Source organism: Gouania willdenowi, chromosome 2, assembly GCF_900634775.1.
Source record: "Gouania willdenowi chromosome 2, fGouWil2.1, whole genome shotgun sequence".
Classification (NCBI taxonomy): Eukaryota; Metazoa; Chordata; class Actinopteri; order Blenniiformes; family Gobiesocidae; genus Gouania; species Gouania willdenowi.
Genome location: NC_041045.1, coordinates 1,847,559 through 1,867,440, shown reverse-complemented (window position 1 = coordinate 1,867,440; position 19,882 = coordinate 1,847,559). Strand labels below are relative to the sequence as shown.

The 19,882-nt window shown below is 42.1% G+C and overlaps 2 protein-coding genes across 14 annotated transcripts in view; both read right to left on the bottom strand.

Moving 5' to 3' along the window:
* bin1b (bridging integrator 1b) overlaps window positions 1-3,878 on the bottom strand; it is a 50,612-nt gene extending 46,734 nt beyond the window's left edge. For 5 of the 8 annotated variants that reach the window (XR_003675400.1, XM_028465452.1, XM_028465470.1 and 2 more), the window contains exons 1-3: window positions 3,622-3,876; window positions 633-713; window positions 516-570 (exon numbers count right to left, since the gene is read on the bottom strand). Coding sequence is in view for 7 of the 8 variants with exons in the window: in XM_028465452.1 (XP_028321253.1) it covers window positions 516-570; window positions 633-713; window positions 3,622-3,702 (217 nt within the window). In the remaining variant the exon portion in view is untranslated. Of the gene's footprint in view, window positions 1-515; window positions 571-632; window positions 714-3,621 lie in introns of all 8 variants that reach the window. The other 3 variants (XM_028465441.1, XM_028465461.1, XM_028465479.1) reach the window with 2 other exon arrangements.
* Window positions 3,879-4,045: 167 nt separating this feature from the next.
* On the bottom strand, window positions 4,046-19,873 carry LOC114474471 (multidrug resistance-associated protein 4-like). Of its 6 annotated transcripts, XM_028464829.1 has the most exons (33): window positions 19,800-19,873; window positions 19,421-19,485; window positions 18,214-18,297; window positions 17,568-17,678; window positions 17,258-17,378; window positions 16,966-17,187; window positions 16,801-16,890; window positions 16,575-16,738; window positions 16,133-16,258; window positions 14,711-14,960; window positions 14,494-14,604; window positions 14,034-14,123; window positions 13,763-13,954; window positions 13,507-13,601; window positions 11,673-11,759; window positions 11,501-11,597; window positions 11,231-11,434; window positions 11,020-11,157; window positions 10,497-10,534; window positions 10,311-10,426; window positions 10,084-10,230; window positions 9,947-10,026; window positions 9,704-9,854; window positions 9,507-9,626; window positions 8,464-8,574; window positions 8,299-8,399; window positions 6,739-6,930; window positions 6,504-6,659; window positions 6,345-6,434; window positions 6,107-6,279; window positions 5,719-5,824; window positions 5,513-5,647; window positions 4,960-5,370 (listed from the first exon to the last, which is right to left on the bottom strand). In XM_028464829.1, the coding sequence occupies exons 3-33, from the start codon at window positions 18,285-18,287 to the stop codon at window positions 5,347-5,349; spliced, it is 3,912 nt and encodes a 1,303-aa protein (XP_028320630.1). In that variant the 5' UTR covers window positions 18,288-18,297; window positions 19,421-19,485; window positions 19,800-19,873; the 3' UTR covers window positions 4,960-5,346. The 6 variants fall into 6 exon arrangements, with proteins under 6 accessions (XP_028320649.1, XP_028320630.1, XP_028320622.1 ...); XM_028464821.1 differs by lacking the exon at window positions 19,800-19,873 and having other exon boundaries at window positions 19,421-19,772; XM_028464838.1 differs by lacking the exons at window positions 19,421-19,485; window positions 19,800-19,873 and adding an exon at window positions 18,396-18,434.
* Window positions 19,874-19,882: the final 9 nt, after the last annotated feature.

Genomic DNA, 19,882 nt, shown 5'->3' with positions numbered 1-19,882 from the left:
ATGTCACAAAAATACGTATATATATATTTTCCGTATAACTTGGCCACAAATTGAGGTACAGTGCTCAGACTGGTACCATTGAACAACAATGACATTGACCTTCATTCAAGGTCATATTACATAAAGGAACGTTACTCAACAACAAAATGTACACAATAAGATGTCTTTCACATGAACAATTGTATTTGCCCATTTTTAATTGCCAAATACGTCTTTGCCTCGTGAATACAGGTCCTGCCTAGTTTAGTTTCAGATCATCTGATGTGAACTAAAGGTTCTTCTTAGAACATTGTGTGTATGTTACTCTTTGTGCTACTTTGATTCACATGTTAGTCCTCAGTGTGTGTATTTATCATTATGTTGTGTTTGTTCACTGTTGCTGCTCATTCTGTGTCTAATTCCTTAGTTCACGCTCTTATTTTGAAGTTGTTTCTAAGTTTAAGTGTAATTTATTTGTTTAATATTTAAATGTATTTTCAATATCTCTGTGGTATCTTTATCTGATGTACACGTACTCTTCACAGCTGTTTGGTAGGCCTTCAGGTCTTTCTGGAGCTTGGTTCCTTCAGCCTGGAACAACAGAACAAACCAATCAGAACCTGTTGTTTGTGATCATGTGATCAATCACTGACCATCTGCTTGTTGAACTTTGTCACCATCTCTTCAAACGCTACGTCTCTGGTCTCATCGGCTTTTCCCAGTTTCTGTAGCACCTGCAGCCCAGAGCAGAGGGGGGCGTGGTCACAGAGGGGGCGTGGTCACTCCTCCTAGGAGTTTAATCTGAAAAAACTATTCAATCATTCAGGCTTCAAATAAAATGATCCTTCAGATCAAAGTTCATGGGACTATACCGTCATTAAACATTTCATTAATAATAAAAATAATTGATATAATAACAGCAATTACAATAATAACAACAACAACAATAATAATCATAGTAATAATAATAATAATAGTAGTGGTTTATGAATATACATTTCTCTCATATTCACATAGTAATTTATTAACCCATTATTTATGTTCTTTATTTAAACTGATTTTGTTGGTTATTATTTAATAAAGCTCAAACCTTTGATCTCTACATGGTTCACTGTAAAAACAAATGTAATTATTACAAAGTTCACCTTAATAAATGTATCAGTTTGTCCTTTAATAACCTGCAGTAAATAACAATAAATTACAATCAATAAGTTAATATTTTTAATAAAGTCACACCTCTAACACGTTTATATTTATTTATTTATTAGTATCTCTGCTTGTAAATAAACAAATTGTGTGTAATTCCTGTTAATCTGACAAAGGATTTAATGACACTGATCAGATAATCTGATACACACACACACACACACATCACCTGCTGCTGGAACACACACACACACACACTCAGAATAACAGAGGGACTTCCCCGCAACTTGTCAACCACACACGCGCACACACGCACACACACACAGTGTGTGAGGTATTAGGGTGATGAGGAGGAGCTCTAAAGATAGTCCAGGCTCCGCCCACAGCACTGATGCATGCTGGGAAACAGCTGAAGGTTTCATTCTCCTAAAGCTCAGAGGAGTTTACCCAGCATGCAACACTGCTGAGTGGTGACATCATGTCAGCTGTCTCACACACACACACACACAAACACACACTACACTAATATTCACGTGTGTGTGAAAATGTCCAATCTGTTGCTTTATTAATCCAACTTGTGGTGTGTGTGTGTGTGTGTGTGTGTGTGTGTGTGTGTGTGTGTGTTGTGTGTGTGTGTGTGTGTGTGTGTGTGTGTGTGTGTGTAGGGCTGGGTGTGTGGTGTGTGTTGTGTTTGTGTGTGGTGTGTGTTTGTGTGTGTGTGTGTGTGTGTGTGGTGTGTGTGTGTTTAGGGCTGGGTGTGTGTGTGTGTGTGTGTTGTGTGTCTGTGTGTGTTGGTGTGTAGGGCTGGGTTGCGTGTGTCTGTGTGTGTGTGTGTAGGGCTGGGGTGTGTGTGTGTGTGTGCGTGTGTGTTGTGTGTGTGTGTGTGGTGTGCGTGTGTGTGTGTGTGTGTGTGTGTGTGTGTGTGTGGTAGGGCTGGGTGTGTGTGTGCGCGTGTGTTGTGTGCGTTTGTGTGTTGTGTGTGTAGGGCTGTGTGTGTGTGTGTGTGTAGGGCTGCGTGTGTGTGTGTGTGTAGGGCTGTGTGTGTGTGTGCGTGTGTGCGCGTGTGTAGGGCTGGGTGTGTGTGTGTGTGTGTGTACGTGTGTAGGGCTGTGTGTGTGTGTGTGTGTGTGTGTGTGTGTGTGTGTGTGTGTGTGTGTGTGTGTGTGTGTGTGTGTGTGTGTAGGGCTGTGTGTGTGTGTGTAGGGCTGTGTGTATGTGTGTGTGTGTAGGGCTGTGTGTATGTGTGTGTGTGTGTGTGTGTGTGTGTGTGTGTGTGTGTGTGTGTGTGTGTAGGGCTGTGTGTGTGTGTGTGTGTGTGTGTGTGTGTGTGTGTGTGTGTAGGGATGTGTGTGTGTGTGTGTGTGTGCGTGTTACTGTGTGTGTGTGTGTGTTTGTGTGTGTGTGAGTGTGTGTGTGTGTGTTAATGTGAGTGTGTTACTGTGTGTGTGTGTGTGTGTGTGTGTGTGTGTGTGTGTGTGTGTGTGTGTGTGTGTGTGTGTGTGTGTGTGTGTGTAGGGCTGGGTGCCAGTAGAAGAACAGCTGAGTCTGAAGGAAGACGATCCTCTGACCTTTGTGTATCTGCTCTGATCTACACACTGTGGTCTCCTAGAGGAGAACCTCTGATGAACGTTCCACAGGTAGATGTGGACACGTTCTAGATTCTGTTCACATTCATTCTAAACTTCATCCTCTGCTGCGACACCATCATGTGTTCTGATAGATCCATGATCAACATGTGATCAACACACTAGCCCCTCCCCCTCCATGTTTCAAACATCACTTCCTGTTTCCTGTCCATCACCATCATCCTAAAGCTCGTCTGTGATTCATTAAACCTTCACAAACAACGGGATGTGAACTCACTCAGACTTCAGTGGATCAACCAATAGGAACGTCTGATGGAGCAGTGTTTGTAAACAGAGCTGTGATTGGCTGAAAAAGAGCGTCACGCTCCTGGATTCTAAAGAGAAGAATCTAGATTAAAAACACTGGATTGTAATCTGATCAAAGGTCGGGATGGAGTTTGGAACTAACATACGTACATACTGCAGCTTTAAGTAGAACAAACGTCCTCTAACCACAGAACGTCTCTATATATTCTAGAACATTCAAACCTACACCTCCAACTCTGAAATAACTCCAGCTTTAAATTAATCTTAACAGATTTTGAAAAGTTGACATGATTTTAGATTTTCCAACTGTAAAACTACAGATAATCATTGTTTGTATATTATATTTATGTTTTAGGCTAATGAAGCTGCATTAATTACACTTTAAATGATTATATATACTTGTTTTTATTATTATTAATCACATTATTCTCTGTTTAAAAGTCACTTTGTGATTGATTTATAGTTTATTTCTTCTTTGTTGCAGAGTTTTGTGAACTGAATCAGTTTGATGTTAAGTTTAAAGGTTTGAACTACAGGATCTACTGCTACAGTGGATCACTGGATCTACTGCTGGTATGTGAGAGGATCTAGTTTCATGTCCTACCTTCTCCTGAGCTCTGGTGAGTCTCTTCTGGACATTGATGGCCAGTTTCCCAGCAGTGACTCCTTTACTGGTCTCAGCCATGGCTGGAGGTCTGAGGACGAGCAGAGAAATGAGCTCCTCCACAGGACACGTTCAAACCCTAATCCACCTTCTTAAAGGTACAGGACGGCTGTAATCTAATCCAGGCTGAGTGAGTGTGTGTGTGTGTGTGTGAGCAGCCCCAGACTGACTGCAACTGATGGAGACCTGAGCTGGATATGGAAACATATTAGGTTTCCTCTTAAAGGCACAGCCCAACGTATTATTAGCACACAACTGTTGCTGCTGCACATAAGCAGCGGGTGTGTGTGCACACGTGCGTGTGTGTGTGTGTGTGTGTGTGTGTGTGTGTGCATCAAAGCTCACCTGATGAAGCTTCAGGTGATCAAAGCTTTTGCACAGCGACATCATGAGTCCAAAACCTTTAGAATAAATAATTCACAATTAATACTCACATGTTTTATTATTAGTTTATCTCAGGGTAATAATTCAATCATTAAATAATACTAATAATAATAATAACTGGAACACACACACATCTTCATTGTTTCTACAATCCTTTGATGTTTCTTTGTCAAAGTCATGAGAAACATATTTAATAATGTTTACTAACACAGCATTTAAATAAAAACTGAAAATACCAGTTTAGAATAAGAGTTACATTAAATTACTGGGATACAGTTAATGAGAATCATGTAAAATATACAAATATATCAGTGTTTTCTGTAGAAATCCATTTTAACATTTGAAAAACAGGAAGCTGCCCAACCTGGCAACCCGGAACACGACTAAAGTCCAATTTAAATACAGATTTGATACAGATGTGTGTTTATCAGAGTAAACAGTTCATCAGTGAACATCTGGAGATTCAAACTTTTCTTGAAATAAACCAAAATAAAAATCCACATGGTTACCTGGTTAGAATACCTACCTGTCTCCTAGAAATGTCACCTTTTGATCCTTTGATGTTGACTCCTCCTCTCTTTATTCACTCACTAACAGTGAAGGTGAGACAGGTTAGTTTGTGTTAATGCATTAATATTATAATATATAATGTGTAAATAATGACTGTAACTACTGACACTAGAAGGCAGCACAGCTCTGTCACATGATGATGATGGAAAAAAGAAAAACTTCACACGTTATAAATAAACCATTAGAATGAATAATGCTAGCAGCAGCTAATGAGCATTAGCTTCATTATTCAAACATTTAAATTAACAATAATAAGTTAATAAAAAGTCAACAATGGGTTAATATAAAGTTACTAATACATGAATAAAAACATTTGAGCCTTAGTTTGAAAACACTTGAAAGGATTCTTTATTTGTGTTTTATCATTTGAACACAGGAAGTAGCAGCAATAAACAGGAAGCAGCACGTGTTGAGTCATAGTTTAACTAATCTAATCAATGAAAATAAAAGTGAACGACTTCTAAATAATAAAATAGTTTATAGACAAACTATGTAGTGATCTGATGTGTGTTATTCTAATGCTAATGTTAGCATTAGGCTAACTCATACATTCCTACAGTGTTCCTCTAACAGGAAGTAAAGCACCATCATCTGATCAAACATCAATAAAAACATCAAGGATGACAGGATGAACTTTGGATATTTACAAACATGAATTGCTCCAGGAGGCGGAGCTACTTATGGACTCCACCCCCTCCTCCTGATGGACCATCAGTGTAGTTTACCCAGTGCAGCCTGTGGGACAATTATTATTAATTATTAATTATTAATATTATTATTATTGTTATTAAGTATTAGTTGTAGTAGTAGTATTAATATAGTATTAATTATTATTAATTATAATTAATTAATATCATAATGGATGGATTGGTCAGACCTTGTGAGCTGTATCCAGGAGGGCGGAGCTTTCCACTGGGCCCAGCTGTTGGACCATCTGATATAGAAAACCATGTTTGTTCTGGAGCAGAGTGATGGGTCGGTCCATCTCCTGGATAGAACCACGGTCCAGAACCTGGACATAGAACATCACGTCATCACCATCACATCATCAGGATGAGGAGGATGATGAAGAGGAGGACCCACCATGATGCGTTCACTGTCTATGATGGTATTGATCCGGTGAGCGATGGTGATCACCGTACACTCTCTGAACTTATCTCTGATGGTTCTCTGGATCAGTTCATCTGTCCTGGACCAACACAGAGAGATTAGAACCAGAACCTCCTGGAGCTCTTTTTAAAGCTGCAGTATGTAGAATACTCTCTCAGCTTCGTTTTGAAACAGAAACCTAAAATCAACCTCCCTTACCAATGTCTTTGTGAACGCTCTTAGCAACTTTTTCCTCCAGAGACATAGTGACAAATGGATGGACGTCATATTGTGTTAGTGGAGATTTTTCTGATGTTTTAGAAACTTTGACATGAATGTGCGTATGTATCCATCCATCCATCCATCCATTCATCCATCCTACCTAGGGTCTACATTAGCCGTGGCCTCATCGATGATGATGATGTTGTTCTTCCTCAGCAGGGCTCGACCCAAACACACTAGTTGTCTCTGACCAACGCTGAAGTTGGATCCAGACTCACTCAGAACCGTGTCCAGTTTAGCAGGAAGTTCCTCCACAACAGCCTTCATCTGGACCTGAGAGAGGAAGAGCAGGATGAGGAAGAATTCTGCTCAGTGTTTGTAGACTAGTGGACCTTCACCTCCTCCAGGACCGTCCACAGAGAATCATCTGAGTGCTGAGAGAACGGATCCAGGTTCTTCCTCACAGAGTCTGAGAACAGCACCGGGTCCTGGAGCACACACACAGAACCCTTAGAACTATCACCAGAACCACCAGGAACATATTTCTCCATGTTCACCTGAGGAATGATGGACATCTTCTGCCTCAGGTCGTGGAGGCCAATCTCAGACGTCAGAACTCCATCTATGAAGATCTTTCCCTCAGGTTCTCCCAGACGGAACAGAGCTGAGATTAAGGAGCTTTTTCCAGCTCCGGTTCTTCCCACCACGCCCACCTGACCCCCAGGAACAGAGTCAGGGTTAGAACATGAGAACATTGGAACATGAGTGTGAGGAGGAGGAGGAGCCTCTGACCTTCTCTGAGTGCTTCAGGGAGACAGTGATGTCTCTGAGGACCAGCGGTCCATCAGGGCTGTAGGAGAAGTTGACGTGGCTGAAGGTGATAGAACCTTTACTGGGCCAGTTAGCAGGAGGACGTCTGTTTGTTACCCACAATGCTTCCTTCTCTAGATCAGTGTACTCCACCACACGTTCTACTGACGTCATCTAGAACCACCACAGAGTAGAGATGGAGCTTTACTTTCACTACTTCATCTTATATAGATCATAATTATTATTATTAGGGGGCCAAGCCCGGGGGCCTGGGGTCCGTGTATGTGCTTAGACGATGGGTGACAAAGAGTGGCTCTAATATACACCATCATCTCTATATCATTTCTCATAAACCCTTTGACCAAATCAAATGCCGTTTGGTGACTTCATCACTCCAACAAATGGAACATTTTTATATGGTTTTGGTAGAATTTGAATCAAGACTTTTGCAACGTTATTTTTTTAACTCATCCCATGGTTTAAGTGCTATCTGTATGAACTTTTACATTTACAATCTCCAGATGTGTTTCATTAAAAGTTATTAAAATAATTATGGCACACTAAAAAATGCACTGGTTATAAGCAAAAAAAATATTCATTTCACATTTCATATTTTGCTCAATGTGTACAAAAGCATTTTTTCTGTAAATTTGTGACGTATTTCCATGGGCTCCGCAAAACCCTGGGGGCGGAGTCGCGTGGGAAGGCTTGGCCCCCTTTCATAACTGCTTGCAGTTTTACTTATTATTGATCTTTGATTGGGTCACAGCAAGTTTTTGAGGAGGTTTTGGTTCCAAATATGTACCTTTGAATTTGATATCGAGAACATTGTGAGTTCAATCACAAATGTCGCTTTTTCACCAAAACTCAATGGAAAACCTTTGATCTGTGATTCCCTTTGATCTGTGACTCCCTTTGATCTGAACATGGAACCTCAATAATGTCTAACCGGTGATGATGAACAGGGTACAAAATAACAATAACACTCATTATTAAAGGTGTTTTGAAATGTTTTTCTCTTTAAACCATTCCATTGTTGATATAAAACTCTGTTTAATGTCATTAATGTTGATTTATTTTTAAACTGCTGTACATTTAATCATGTAAAGCACATTGAATTACCTTATATATGTATAATATATTCACCTATCGGCATTAATGGTAAATGGACTTTATTTATGTAGCGCTTTATCCGTTCACTGAAGTAGTCCCAAAGCGCTTTACATATCAGCTCATTCACACACCATTGGACACAGCTGCCATGCAAGGTGCTAGTCGACCACTGGGAGCAACTTAAGGTCCAGTGTCTTGCCCAAGGACACTTCGACACATAGACAGGTATAAACTGGGATCAAACCCCCAACCTCTCAGTCAGAAGACGAACCCACTACCATCTGAGCCACAGCTGCCCTTCAACGCCCTTAATATGAACAAATGATGCCAAACTCTTAAAAAACAAAAACATGAACCCTTCACTTTCTGATTGAAATACTTTAAATAGTATGAATATTTTAAGTGGTATAAAGGTTATAAATGTCTCACCATATTCTCAACCTCAGCGCTCTGTCTCACAGTCCACTGGAAGTTTCCCACCAGGGTCACAGCGTAGGTTAGAACCAGACCCACCTCACCAGCCTCTAACCCTGAGGAACATCTCCATGGTTACGCACGCGCACACACGCGCACACACACACACAGGTTCCTCACCTTGTCGTAATAAGATGCAGCCGAAGGCAGTGAGGGTGACGAAGACGGAGCAGATGGTGTCGAGACGAAGAGCGAACCATCGTGAGGTCATGAGGAAGAGGAACCAGGCCTCTGAGACACAGAGGAAAAGGAGGAACATCAGAGACAAAGAGGAGGAGCATCAGAGCCTAATATTCCCTCCTATCTCCTTTCCTATCCACTTTTCCCTAACGCTGTTTAAGTGTCGGCCATGATAAGGAGTGTTCCAATTCTCTTTGAGCTAAGAAAAGGAGGCTCAATGCTTCCTTTATAACCTCCTTTAGCCTAGGAAACACTGATACATCCTTTACCAAAGGAGACCATATAATGATGACCCACAATTCATTGCAGCGACAACAATTAAAGGGACACACTCATCAGAGTGTTCACAGAAACTCACCATGACTGAAAAGTGCTCAGATCAATGTACATGTGTATGTCTACAACGTCATGTTGATCTGCCATAAATGAAACTATTTAATTAAATCCTATTTATTTTGGATTAATGTTGATTAGTGAGTGGAAGGTAAGTGTGAGCAACCATTCTCCGTGATGTTCTTTTAGTTTCACTTTTGTTCCTCGTAGCCTGGTAGCCTCTTTTCCTTTTATTTAAATTGAAACCTTGTGATATTTGACATTATATCAGTGGTTAGAGGCACAAGGAAAAGTGGTAGAAATGATCTTTTAGTCTAGTTTAGGAAATGTGGAGTTTTATCACCACAGCAGATTAGTATAAGGGGGCCAAGCCCGCGGGCCTGGGGATGAGTCGCTTGGCCCCCTTTTATAACTGCTTGCAGTTCTAGTTATTATTATTATTATTATTATTATTATTACATCACCTAGTGGAAGTGCGTCTGATTGTCTAAACATCGTGATGTCCTTTCCCTAACTCCTTTAGGAAGTCTCCTAACACCTTTCCTTAACCCTGTGACCTCATCTACATGGTTAAGGAAAAGTGGATATAATGAGATAGGAGGAGTATTAGGACACAGACCAGTGAGAACATCAGAGGAGAACCTTCATACTTGAATGCAGGTCCTGGTGATCATCAAAGGTTCTCTGTAACCTCTGCTGAGCTCTGAAGGCTCTGATGGTCCACAGGCCCTGGAGAGACGCTGACAGGTGGGAGAAGACTGGACTACGAGCTACAGGAGAGACCAGAGGTTAGACCATTAAGACTGGACCACTAAACCACTGGACCAGGTGAGCTATGCTAACATACTGGTGGACTCCAGACGTTTGATGTGACGTGACGTGCACAGGTAGAAACGTCTTAAGTAGAGGAAGAAGATCAGCAGAGGAACCACAGGAACCAGGATGAGAGGGAGGACCCAGGACGCCACGGCAACCACACCCACATTTTGGAGGAACAACTGGAAGACACAGAGTATGTAAATAACTGACAAATGATGAACATGGACCAGGAAGTTCTGGGTTAGGGTGCCAGGAGGTTCTGGGTTCTGACCTGGTAGAAGTCCATGAAAGTGAGGGGCAGGGTGGAGTCCATGTGGCTGATGTCCTTGGAGAACCTGTTGAGGATCCTTCCTGCAGCAGAACATCAGCTCTAACATCTGGAGGAGTTCAAAGGTGCTGCACACTCACCCACTGGGTTCAGATCATAGAAGCGTATGGGGGTTTGGACCACAGTGCTGAACATGTGGTCATGAAGCGTCTGAGAAGATCTGACCAACACGTGGAAGATCACCAGACTACGACAATAGCTGAAGATCACAGCAGCACCTGTTAGACCTGAGGAGACCAGTGTAACCATGGTGATGACGTCATCGTCATCATCATCATCATCATCAGGTGTGACAACACACACTGACCTGAGTACACACAGAGGTAGAATCCCATACTGTGCTCCTGGTCAGAGGGAGGGTTGATGGTTCTATTCCTGATGTTCACAGCAACCTCCGTCATGTTAGAGGACGTCCCATTAGCCCTGAATGTCCAATCAGAACACTGATACACTCACATGGTCCAATCAGAACCCTCCATTCAGTAGAACTCACCAGTAAACCAACCACCAGTCCTGTAGGATGTAGGCTACCTACAACACAATATATAATTAAATACATTTTAGTACATCTTTTATTATTATTTTATAATTATTTTTCACTGTTTGCAGATTTAAACCTAAAACCTGACTTTACTTTGAAGTTTCATTTAAAGACACATTTTCTCTCTATTTATATTCCTGATGATTTAATCAGTGATTAGACAACGTGAGTTTCCTTTAGTTTAGAAGGTGATCATTGTCTCTGACAAACTATTAAATGCATTGTACATGCTAAAGAAGCTACATTAGCATTAGCATCCATCAGCTGACTCACGTGCTAAAGAAACTACGTTAGCATTAGCATCCATTAGCTGACTCATCTCTGCTAAAGAAGCTTGGTTAGGGTTAGCATCCATTAGCTAACCCAACTCTGCTAAAGAAGCTAGGTTGACGCTAGCGTTAGCATCCATTAGCTAACTCACCACTGCTAAAGAAGCTAGGTTAATATTAGCGTTAGCAACCATTAGCTGACCCACCTCTGCTATGAGGCTGAGCAGGAGGATCAGAACCAAACCCAGTAGAGGACTTCCTGCTGTGAAATATCTGTAGTAAATTTGTCCGCTGACGTTTCCTTCAGCTCGAGCTTCTTCTGGGATGGTCCTCACTGCTTCATCCTGGAGATAAAGAGTGTTTTAATGGATAGATGATGGATGGATGAAGGATGGATGCATGGATGATGGTACGTACAGGGAGCTGCTGCTGGCTGATCTTCACCTGTACAGGTAGGAGGCTGCTGAGGGAGCTGAATGAGTCTGTCTGACCTGACAGGACCTCCTGGTCTGATGGAGACCAGAGGTCCTGGTGCTGGTCCTCCTCCCTCCTCAGCAAGGTCATCATGTCCAGGTCAGAGGTCAATAGGTCACTGTAGGAGCCCTGGGCTGTGAGGTGGCCCTGGAGGAGGAACACTGATCTATCTATCACTGAGAAGATCAAAGGAAATGTCTCTGGTTCTCAGACCTCTTTGAGGACCAGGATGTGGTCCACTAATCTCAGATGCTGCAGCTGGTGAGTAACAAGGATCCGACACGTGTTCTTCAGCAGACCACACACACACCTGAAGGTACAGATCAGCTCTTGAGATTCACTGATTATCATCATAGGTTCTATTCTCCCTCACACACACACTCACTGCTCAAACAGATGCTTCCCAACCTCTGGGTCCACTGCACTCAGAGGGTCATCCAGAAGGTAGACGTCGGCCTCCTCATACACAGCCCTGAACACACACACACACACACACACACACACACACACACACAAATGAATGAATAGCTTTATTTATCATTGCACACGTTACAGAGCAACGACATATCGTTTTAGATGAGGAATGGGATCAAAACACAAGGAGAGAAAAAAAGGAATTCCCTATTTGAGAAAAACTAGGAAAAAAACTTCTCAGTGTGCATGCATTAAGCAAAACACAGATAACCATATAGCACGTGGGCAGTTGTAGGTGTGTGGGTGGTGGGCGGGGTGTAGGGGAAGAGAGGGGGAGAGGATATCCACTTCCCTGAGCTGGAAGGGAGGAGGGACGTGTATAAACCCTCCACGTCCTCCACAGAAAGTAAAGCCAGGCACACGACCTTAACATCGTGTGTCTGGACACGCAGGCTCACCTTGGCCTGGTCTTCTCATTGAGAAGTAGCGTCATGTGACCAGCTGACCAATTCCATAATTTTGGTTTAGGATGAATGCAGAGAGAGAAACACACACACACTGATGGTAAACTGTGGAAGTTCAACAACAGCCAAATATTAACCCATCGTTAACACAGTGGACATAGAGAACAGATCTGATTAGTTTAATCTGATGGTCAAACACCAGGAGAGGATTTACTAATCTGTTAGAGATGCTGAAATCAGCCTGAAGGGTTCAAACCGATCGAGGTGCAACGATACACAAAAATTACGGTTCGATACGTACCTCGGTTTTGAGGTCACGGTTTGGTTCATTTTCGGTACAGTATGGAACAAAATGCAAAACATAAATTTGCTTGTTGCCTATTCAGAACTTTAGTAAACCAACAATGTATTTAACATTATACAGAATATGAAAATAAAGTTAAAAAAATACAATACTTGTAAAGTGCTGCCTGGTAATAAGAATATTCTCAAACAAAAAAATACATTAAATATTAACGAAATAAGCTCACAGCTTGTTAATATAATAATATAAAGACTCTGATGGCAGTTGTTACAGCTTTGGTCAGATCTGAATTACTAGACAGAGGATGCTTGAATGCTCAAGTCAGCTACGCTTGCACTAAGGACGTTTTCTGTCTTGTCGCAGTTATATTCACACACGGGTGGTGACATTTCAAGTGAGTTAGCATGTTCCCGGAAACATACGCCATCTCATCTGAACAATGTCGGCACACTGCCCTCATTTATCCGCTGGTCTTTCTCCGTTGCAGTATTTCACCCGGAAGCCGAAGTGTTCCCAAGCAGGAGACTTTAGCGACAGGGGAGGAGCCTCCAGCTCTGGTTCTCACTAGCGTTAGCCATGACATACACAGGCTGCACATGTAGCTGCAGGCGGAAGTACACACGCAACTTCCGTTCCGGGAACTCAACCGTGCACAACCCTGTACCCGAACCGAACGTCCTGTACCAAAACGGTTCAATACAAATACATGTGTTGTTAATAGCTGTGTTTCCATTAGTTTCTCTCTTAATCAAAGTCATATTTCTAGTTTCCACAACGTCAAATGTGTTTTTGAAGGTTGTTTTGGAGCCTGTTTAACTCTGCATTCCTTTAATAATACATTTTAATACGGAAACATAGGAAAAACCTCCTCATGAAAGAATAAAAACCAGTCATTAGAGCGATATAGCGTGACACACATGAACACATGGAGCTGAAGAATGTCAGGGGTAATAGGTCAACATAACAACCAGAGCCTCAGGGCTGTGAGAGCAGGAATGCTGCCGCACACACACACACAGAGATAGTGATGTCACTACCTGGCTAGGTTGATGCGTGCTTTCTGGCCCCCACTCAGCGTGGCCCCTCGGTCTCCAATCAGGGTCAGGTCCCCATCTGGGAGCAGCTCCAGGTCCTGGATGTGGTCCAACATCACCAACATATTCACATTGACACACAACTCACACATGCATTACTGTGAGTGACAGGTGTTACCGTGGTTAGTGTGACAGGGTGTTACTGTGGTTACAGGGTGTTACCATGATTACAAGGTGTGGTTGCCATGACGACTCTCACCCTCTTCAGAGCACAGGCCATGAGGACCTTGTCATATCTCCTGCAGTCCATTTCCCTCCCAAACAGGATGTTGGTACGAACACTTCCTGGAAACACCCAGGGCTGCTGGGAGCAGTAGGCGAGATGACCTTTGACCCTCACTGAGCCTGTGTCACATGGTAGCTCCCCCAGGATGGCACTGAGCAGGGACGACTGGGTTGGGGGGGAGGCGGGGCAGTGTTAAACAGGGATGAAAGGATGAGCTGGAGGTTAGGGTTAGGTTAACACTGACCTTTCCTGATCCCACTGGACCAATCACAGCCAGGAGCTGCTGAGGATGGGCTGTGAAGGAGATGTTCTGTAGAGAGGGGTTGTCCAGAACCTCACAGAGAACATTAAAACATTTACTAAATCTTCTTCTCACTACATGTTTACATTGTTCTCAAGATCAGAGAGCCTGAGGGTGGCCATCTTTAATGGGTCAATGACATCAGAGCAAACAGCTCCTATGTAGCTAACTGTAGCTAACTGTAGCTAACTAACCTGACTAACATCACTAATAATACAATCTAATTAGAACATCTGGAACAATGGTAGAACTTCTGCACAACTTCGTCTAAAGACTGGAAAGAAATATTTCACCAAAAGGTGGGTGGAGTCACACTGACCAATGGAACCATCAGTGTGTGTGAAACATGATCAGAACCCACAGTGTGTTCTCTACAGGAGACCAACCAGAGGTCAAAGGTCACCTTGTTCCAGTAGCAGGTCATCCCCTCCACCGCCACCCTGTCCTCCTCCTGCTGGTCCTCAACATGAGGTCCCAGGGTTGGTTTGTGCACCTCCTCCAGTAGCAGGAAGTCCTGGAGGTGACACATACAGATTAACTTTAATACAGGGGTCCCCCTGTCTGACCTTTGACCCCACGCTACCTGCACCCTGCTAACTTTAACTAGCATCTCACGCTACCTGCACCCTGCTAACGCTAACTAGCGTCTCTGACAGCTTCTCCACAGCCAGAGGGAAGAAGAGTGTGACGGTGATCTTGATGGTTCCATACAGAGACATGGTGACAAACACGCGACTGGCGGTGAGGGCGTGGCCTAGCAGGACGTAGACCACGAAGGTGACAAAGACGATGACCTTACTGCTAGCGAAGAACGAGGCCATGTTGAAACCTCTGAGGTAGGAGCTCTTCAGCACCTGACTGATCTCCTTCCTGTGAGCACAAACATCTGGAATAAATAATAAATCACAACTACTGGAGCTTTTTCAGATTCTCACGAATAAATAAACAAGTATTTAAACTTTCTCCTGCTGCTCTAGAAGAACTTTGAGAGACATTATGCTATTGTAGATAATCTTTAATAGAACTAAACAGTAGCATTAGCTCATATCAGTGGTGCTAGCACCTCCTGGTGGTGTCTTTACACATACAATTACAGTGTTTGTAGCTAGTCACGAGTCATCATGCACTGATTCTAACAGGAAAACCAAACATTGATTTATTTGGTTTTCTCTGCACTGGAAGCCTTTAAAATATGATCGAAATCAGAATCAGAATCAACTTTATTGACCAAGTAATGTATGTTATACACACGAGGAATTTGACTTGGTGAACTGTGCTCTCTCCAATAGAGTAAACATTAAATAATAACAATCAACTAGAAAAAATAAAATGAAAAATATAAACAGTAGTTAGACGAATATGTGCAAAACTAAATAAAATAACAAGATAAGATAATAATAATAATAATAATAATAATAATAATAATAATAATAAGATAATAGTGCAGTAGTGCATTGAAGAGTAGTGCAGGTGAACATTTAAATTAAATAATGTGTCCATACATTCTCAGTGACAGATTGATCCAGGGTTGTTATGTTTAGTTCCAGGGTTGTTATGTTTAGTTCCAGGGTTGTTATGTTTAGTTCCATGGTTATTTCACAGAAACAGGTCTGACACTCTTTGACTGTGTAGTGTTGATCACAGTGACAGCCTGGGGGAATGAACTGTTTTTATGGAAGGTTGTTTTGGCGTACAGTGATCTGTAGCATCTGCCGGAGGGGAGGAGTTTAAACAGGTTGTGTGCAGGGTGTGAGGGGTCTGCAGTGATGTTACCTGCATAATTATTTGTGTCTTTAGTAAATTGTCCAATGCCCTTAACTTTTGTTATTATTGTTTGCATAAACAATAATAATACAAAATAAATATTGTATTATTATTGTTTATGCAAACAATAAAATCCCATAATATTATTGATAATAATAATAATAATAATAATAATAACTACTTTGGAACAACTTTTAAAAACCCCAAATCATGAGGTCACTTGATCTTTTTAACAAGCACATGACATGTGATTTTAACTGTTTCTATTTGATACTGACCTCCTGACCTCAGAGACCAGAGTAGAGAACGGTTTCTCCCACACGTACATCTTGATGATCCTGATCCCCGAAACCACTTCATTCATGATGCGGATCCGACTATCAGTAAGGACGGCGGTTTTAGCTCTGTACACAAGAACCACAGAAGAACCACATGTGAACCACATGAGCTTAGAGTTTAGAACCTAGTCCTGGAGCCAGGCCTCATGGACCAGATCAGAGACAAGCTTTAGATGTTTGGGCTGATCCCCAGGAACTATGTGGACTCTAGGTCCAGGATGGGGGAAGGGTGGCTCAGGGCCTCGTGAGGAACTATGAGGAGGAGGTCTGAGCTGGATCAGTAGATCACACTGGATCACACTGGATCTACAGGCTTCAGCTCCGCTAACTCACTGAGGGTTCTTTTCCATGGATGAAGGTCAGAGGTCATCTAGGTGCTGACCTGTAAAGTCCAAAGAGTTTTCCAAAGACGGTCTGAATGGGCACCAGGAAAACCAGGACGGCGACTCCAGCTAAACAGGCCCCACCTATCTCCACCCAGAGCAGAGAGATGATGACCAAGGCCTGGAGAGGTCCAACCAGTAGGTAGTGGAGGTTCAATGTGATCTATGGAGACACGCCATCAAGAACAACACTGGAGCAGACCTGATCAATCAGTTCATCCTCACCTCATCAAAGCGGTTGATGTCATTGGACAGAAGGTTGACTATGTGTCCCGTGGAGGTCCGGGTCATGGCCTCAGAGCTGAGGTCCAGAGCCTGAGAAGGTCAAAGGTCAGAGTTCACCTGTAAATCATGTGATCTATACCTTCCTGTAGATCATGTGATCTTTACCTTCCTGTAGATCATGTGACCCAGGGCCACTCTGATCCTCATGCCGACCCTCTGTGCATGGCAGTAGTAGAGGTGTTGGAGGATGGAGAGTCCAAAAGTGGAGAAGGACATGGCGGCAGCATAGACGTAGACCAGGAACAGGCTCTGATCATCCTCTGGATAATCCTCAAAGTAGGAGATGATCTGTCCCAGAAGAAGAGGCTGGACCACTTTGATGGTCTCCTGAAGGTCAGGACCACAGTGAGAAGATGAAAAGAACCTACTACCAGCTTAAAGGTCTCAGTGAACCCACGAGGGAGAGGACGTAGAGTCCAGCTGTGGCGTAGGACCTCCCATAACATCTGGTGATCACATGACTCAGACTAGGTCTGTGGAGGTCCTTGGTTGATCTTCTGACCTCATGATCCCACAGTCTGCAGGAACATCATCACACCATGGTTTCATGTAGAGAAGATCATTATCATCAGTTTGATATTTATGAAAATAAACTGAACTGTTGAGTGAGCGCGGGAATAAATGATGCGAAAAAATAAAGTTAAAAAAAAATCACAGACGTCTCCTCACAGATCTTTATTTTTAACGTTTAAACACTGTCAGCTGACCTCTGAAGCTCCTCCCCCAGCATCTCAGAGCCGTCCTCAGGGAGGAGTCTGTACATGTCGCTCTCCTCCAGACGTCGCCTGTAGCCCAGCTTCAGGAAGGGAGTCAGCCAACTGGAAGAAAGGGGCGGAGTTAAGCCTTTCAGCTCGAAGAGAGGGGCGGAGTTACAGCTTCTCAGCTCAGGGAGGTTAAAGAGTAATCATTAGTGTGATATTCTCCTCCATGGTGTGTGTGTGTGTGTGTGTGTGTGTGTGTGTGTCAGAGCTTTGACATGTTTAACCCTCACACTGCTGATCACAGCCCACAGGGAGACACGAGGACAGCTTGTTCTTCTTCTGCAGTTCTTTCATTCTCACTAACACAACTATTACAATATAAATCGTGTTCAAACTGAGCACTTTGAAAATAAAACTAAACCAAATCATACTTTAATATAAAGTTTAATGTTACATTAACTATTTATCACATATTTATAAAGTATGAACTTTAATCATCGGTATTAATTATCTCCAAGTGTGCATTTATTAACTCCAGCTGTGTCTCATTAAAACATCTGCACTGACGTTTATACATGAAGAACATGATGAAGAGTCCATGTTTTTTTTCCAACAGGTGATGAAGATTAAGATGGAAACATAATAAACTCACCACACAAACACTGTAGAGAAAAACCCAGCGGAGCTCAGAGGGCTGGACGGACCGTCAGTGGGCCCCCGGGCCATGGTTGAGGATCTGCGGGACACACACACACACACACACACACAGAGAGAACGCGTGGGTACCGACACACACACACTGACCGTACAAAACGTTTGTACCGACGCACACACCGTCGCTAACTGTGTCCCGTGTGCAAACTACTGTTGGCTCCGTCCCAACGACGGAATGTGACGTCGTAGCATAATTTGCATAATTACTACGTTCTGATCATATTTAATAACGTGTATTATTTATTACTCTTTGTTTCATCACAGTCATATAATATAATATCTCAGTGTATATAATTAATATGACAAACGTGCAGCTTTTTAACTTCAATTAAATGATGCGATTAGACTCCGCCCCTCCACGTGCTCTTTATGGTTATGTCAGACAAAGTCGTATACGTCCGGCACGCGCGATCATGCATCTTAACATGCGTTAAATAATCAGAGAAAAGGTTGATTAAGATGATCTAAAATAAGATTAAATAATAAACTTCATCCATTATTTAGTAGTTCAGGTTAAACGGGATAAAATACATTTTATACTGAGTTAATTATTAACATTATTAACACAAGATTACCTTTACAGTAAAGACTCATCACCCCCCCCCCAAATAGTATCATCATCACATTTAAAGTCCTCACTCTGAGTTATTACACATGATGAGGAATAAGTTATAACCTAAAAATAACACACACACACACATACTATCACTTTGAATCGAACTCAGCCTGTTGGTCTTTTTGTTGTAGCTCCGCCCACCCACTGAGAACTGAACCTAAATCAGGTCCAAAGTCTGAAATGTTACTTATTGTTTAAACTCAGTGAAACTATAGAGAAGCTTGCAAAGCTATTTATCTATCATCACAACCAGAAAATAAAACTAAAAAAAAAAAAAACTTGTTCCTCTGCCATCAGAAACTGCTCATTATTTACACAATAACTATAACATATTATATAAAATACAGCAATAACTATAGTATATTTAATACAACAACTATTTATGGAACTTTCTTTGCAGAGAACAAACTATAATTCATGTGATAAACTTTTTCAATCTTAAATGTGTTTAAATGTGATGCCAATCACTGATTGGCTGAAATGAGACGCTTTGTAAAAACAAGTGACAGTAAAAGTTTATAAACTTTACCTTTATCTCAGAGCTGAGGATATATAAATATAGATGGTCAATTTAGTTTCCTTCTCCGAGTGCTTCTGCGAGGAAATAACAGAGACGTTACCTCAGACCAGAGGATAAATTATTAATAACTGAACTGTACATGTTCTGCCTGATGTGAACACAGACCTGCTGCTGTTACAGACAATACCACAGAAGAAGAATAGATCTAATCATTCATTGGTCAAACTCATTGTCAACTTTAGTTAGAATAGTAAACTAAACCTTGAGGTCACGCCCACAAACATTAACTACTGCAGCTCCAACAGCCACCACTAGAGGGAAGTAAAGAACCAATAACATGTTCATAGATCTATAGCTAATAGAAGCTAAGCGTAACAGTCATGTTTACCCTCCTGTTGACTCTCTGTTGTTGTTGTTTGTGAGTCACATGGTGTTTCCTCCTCAGGCTGAGACACTGTAAACAGTCACAGG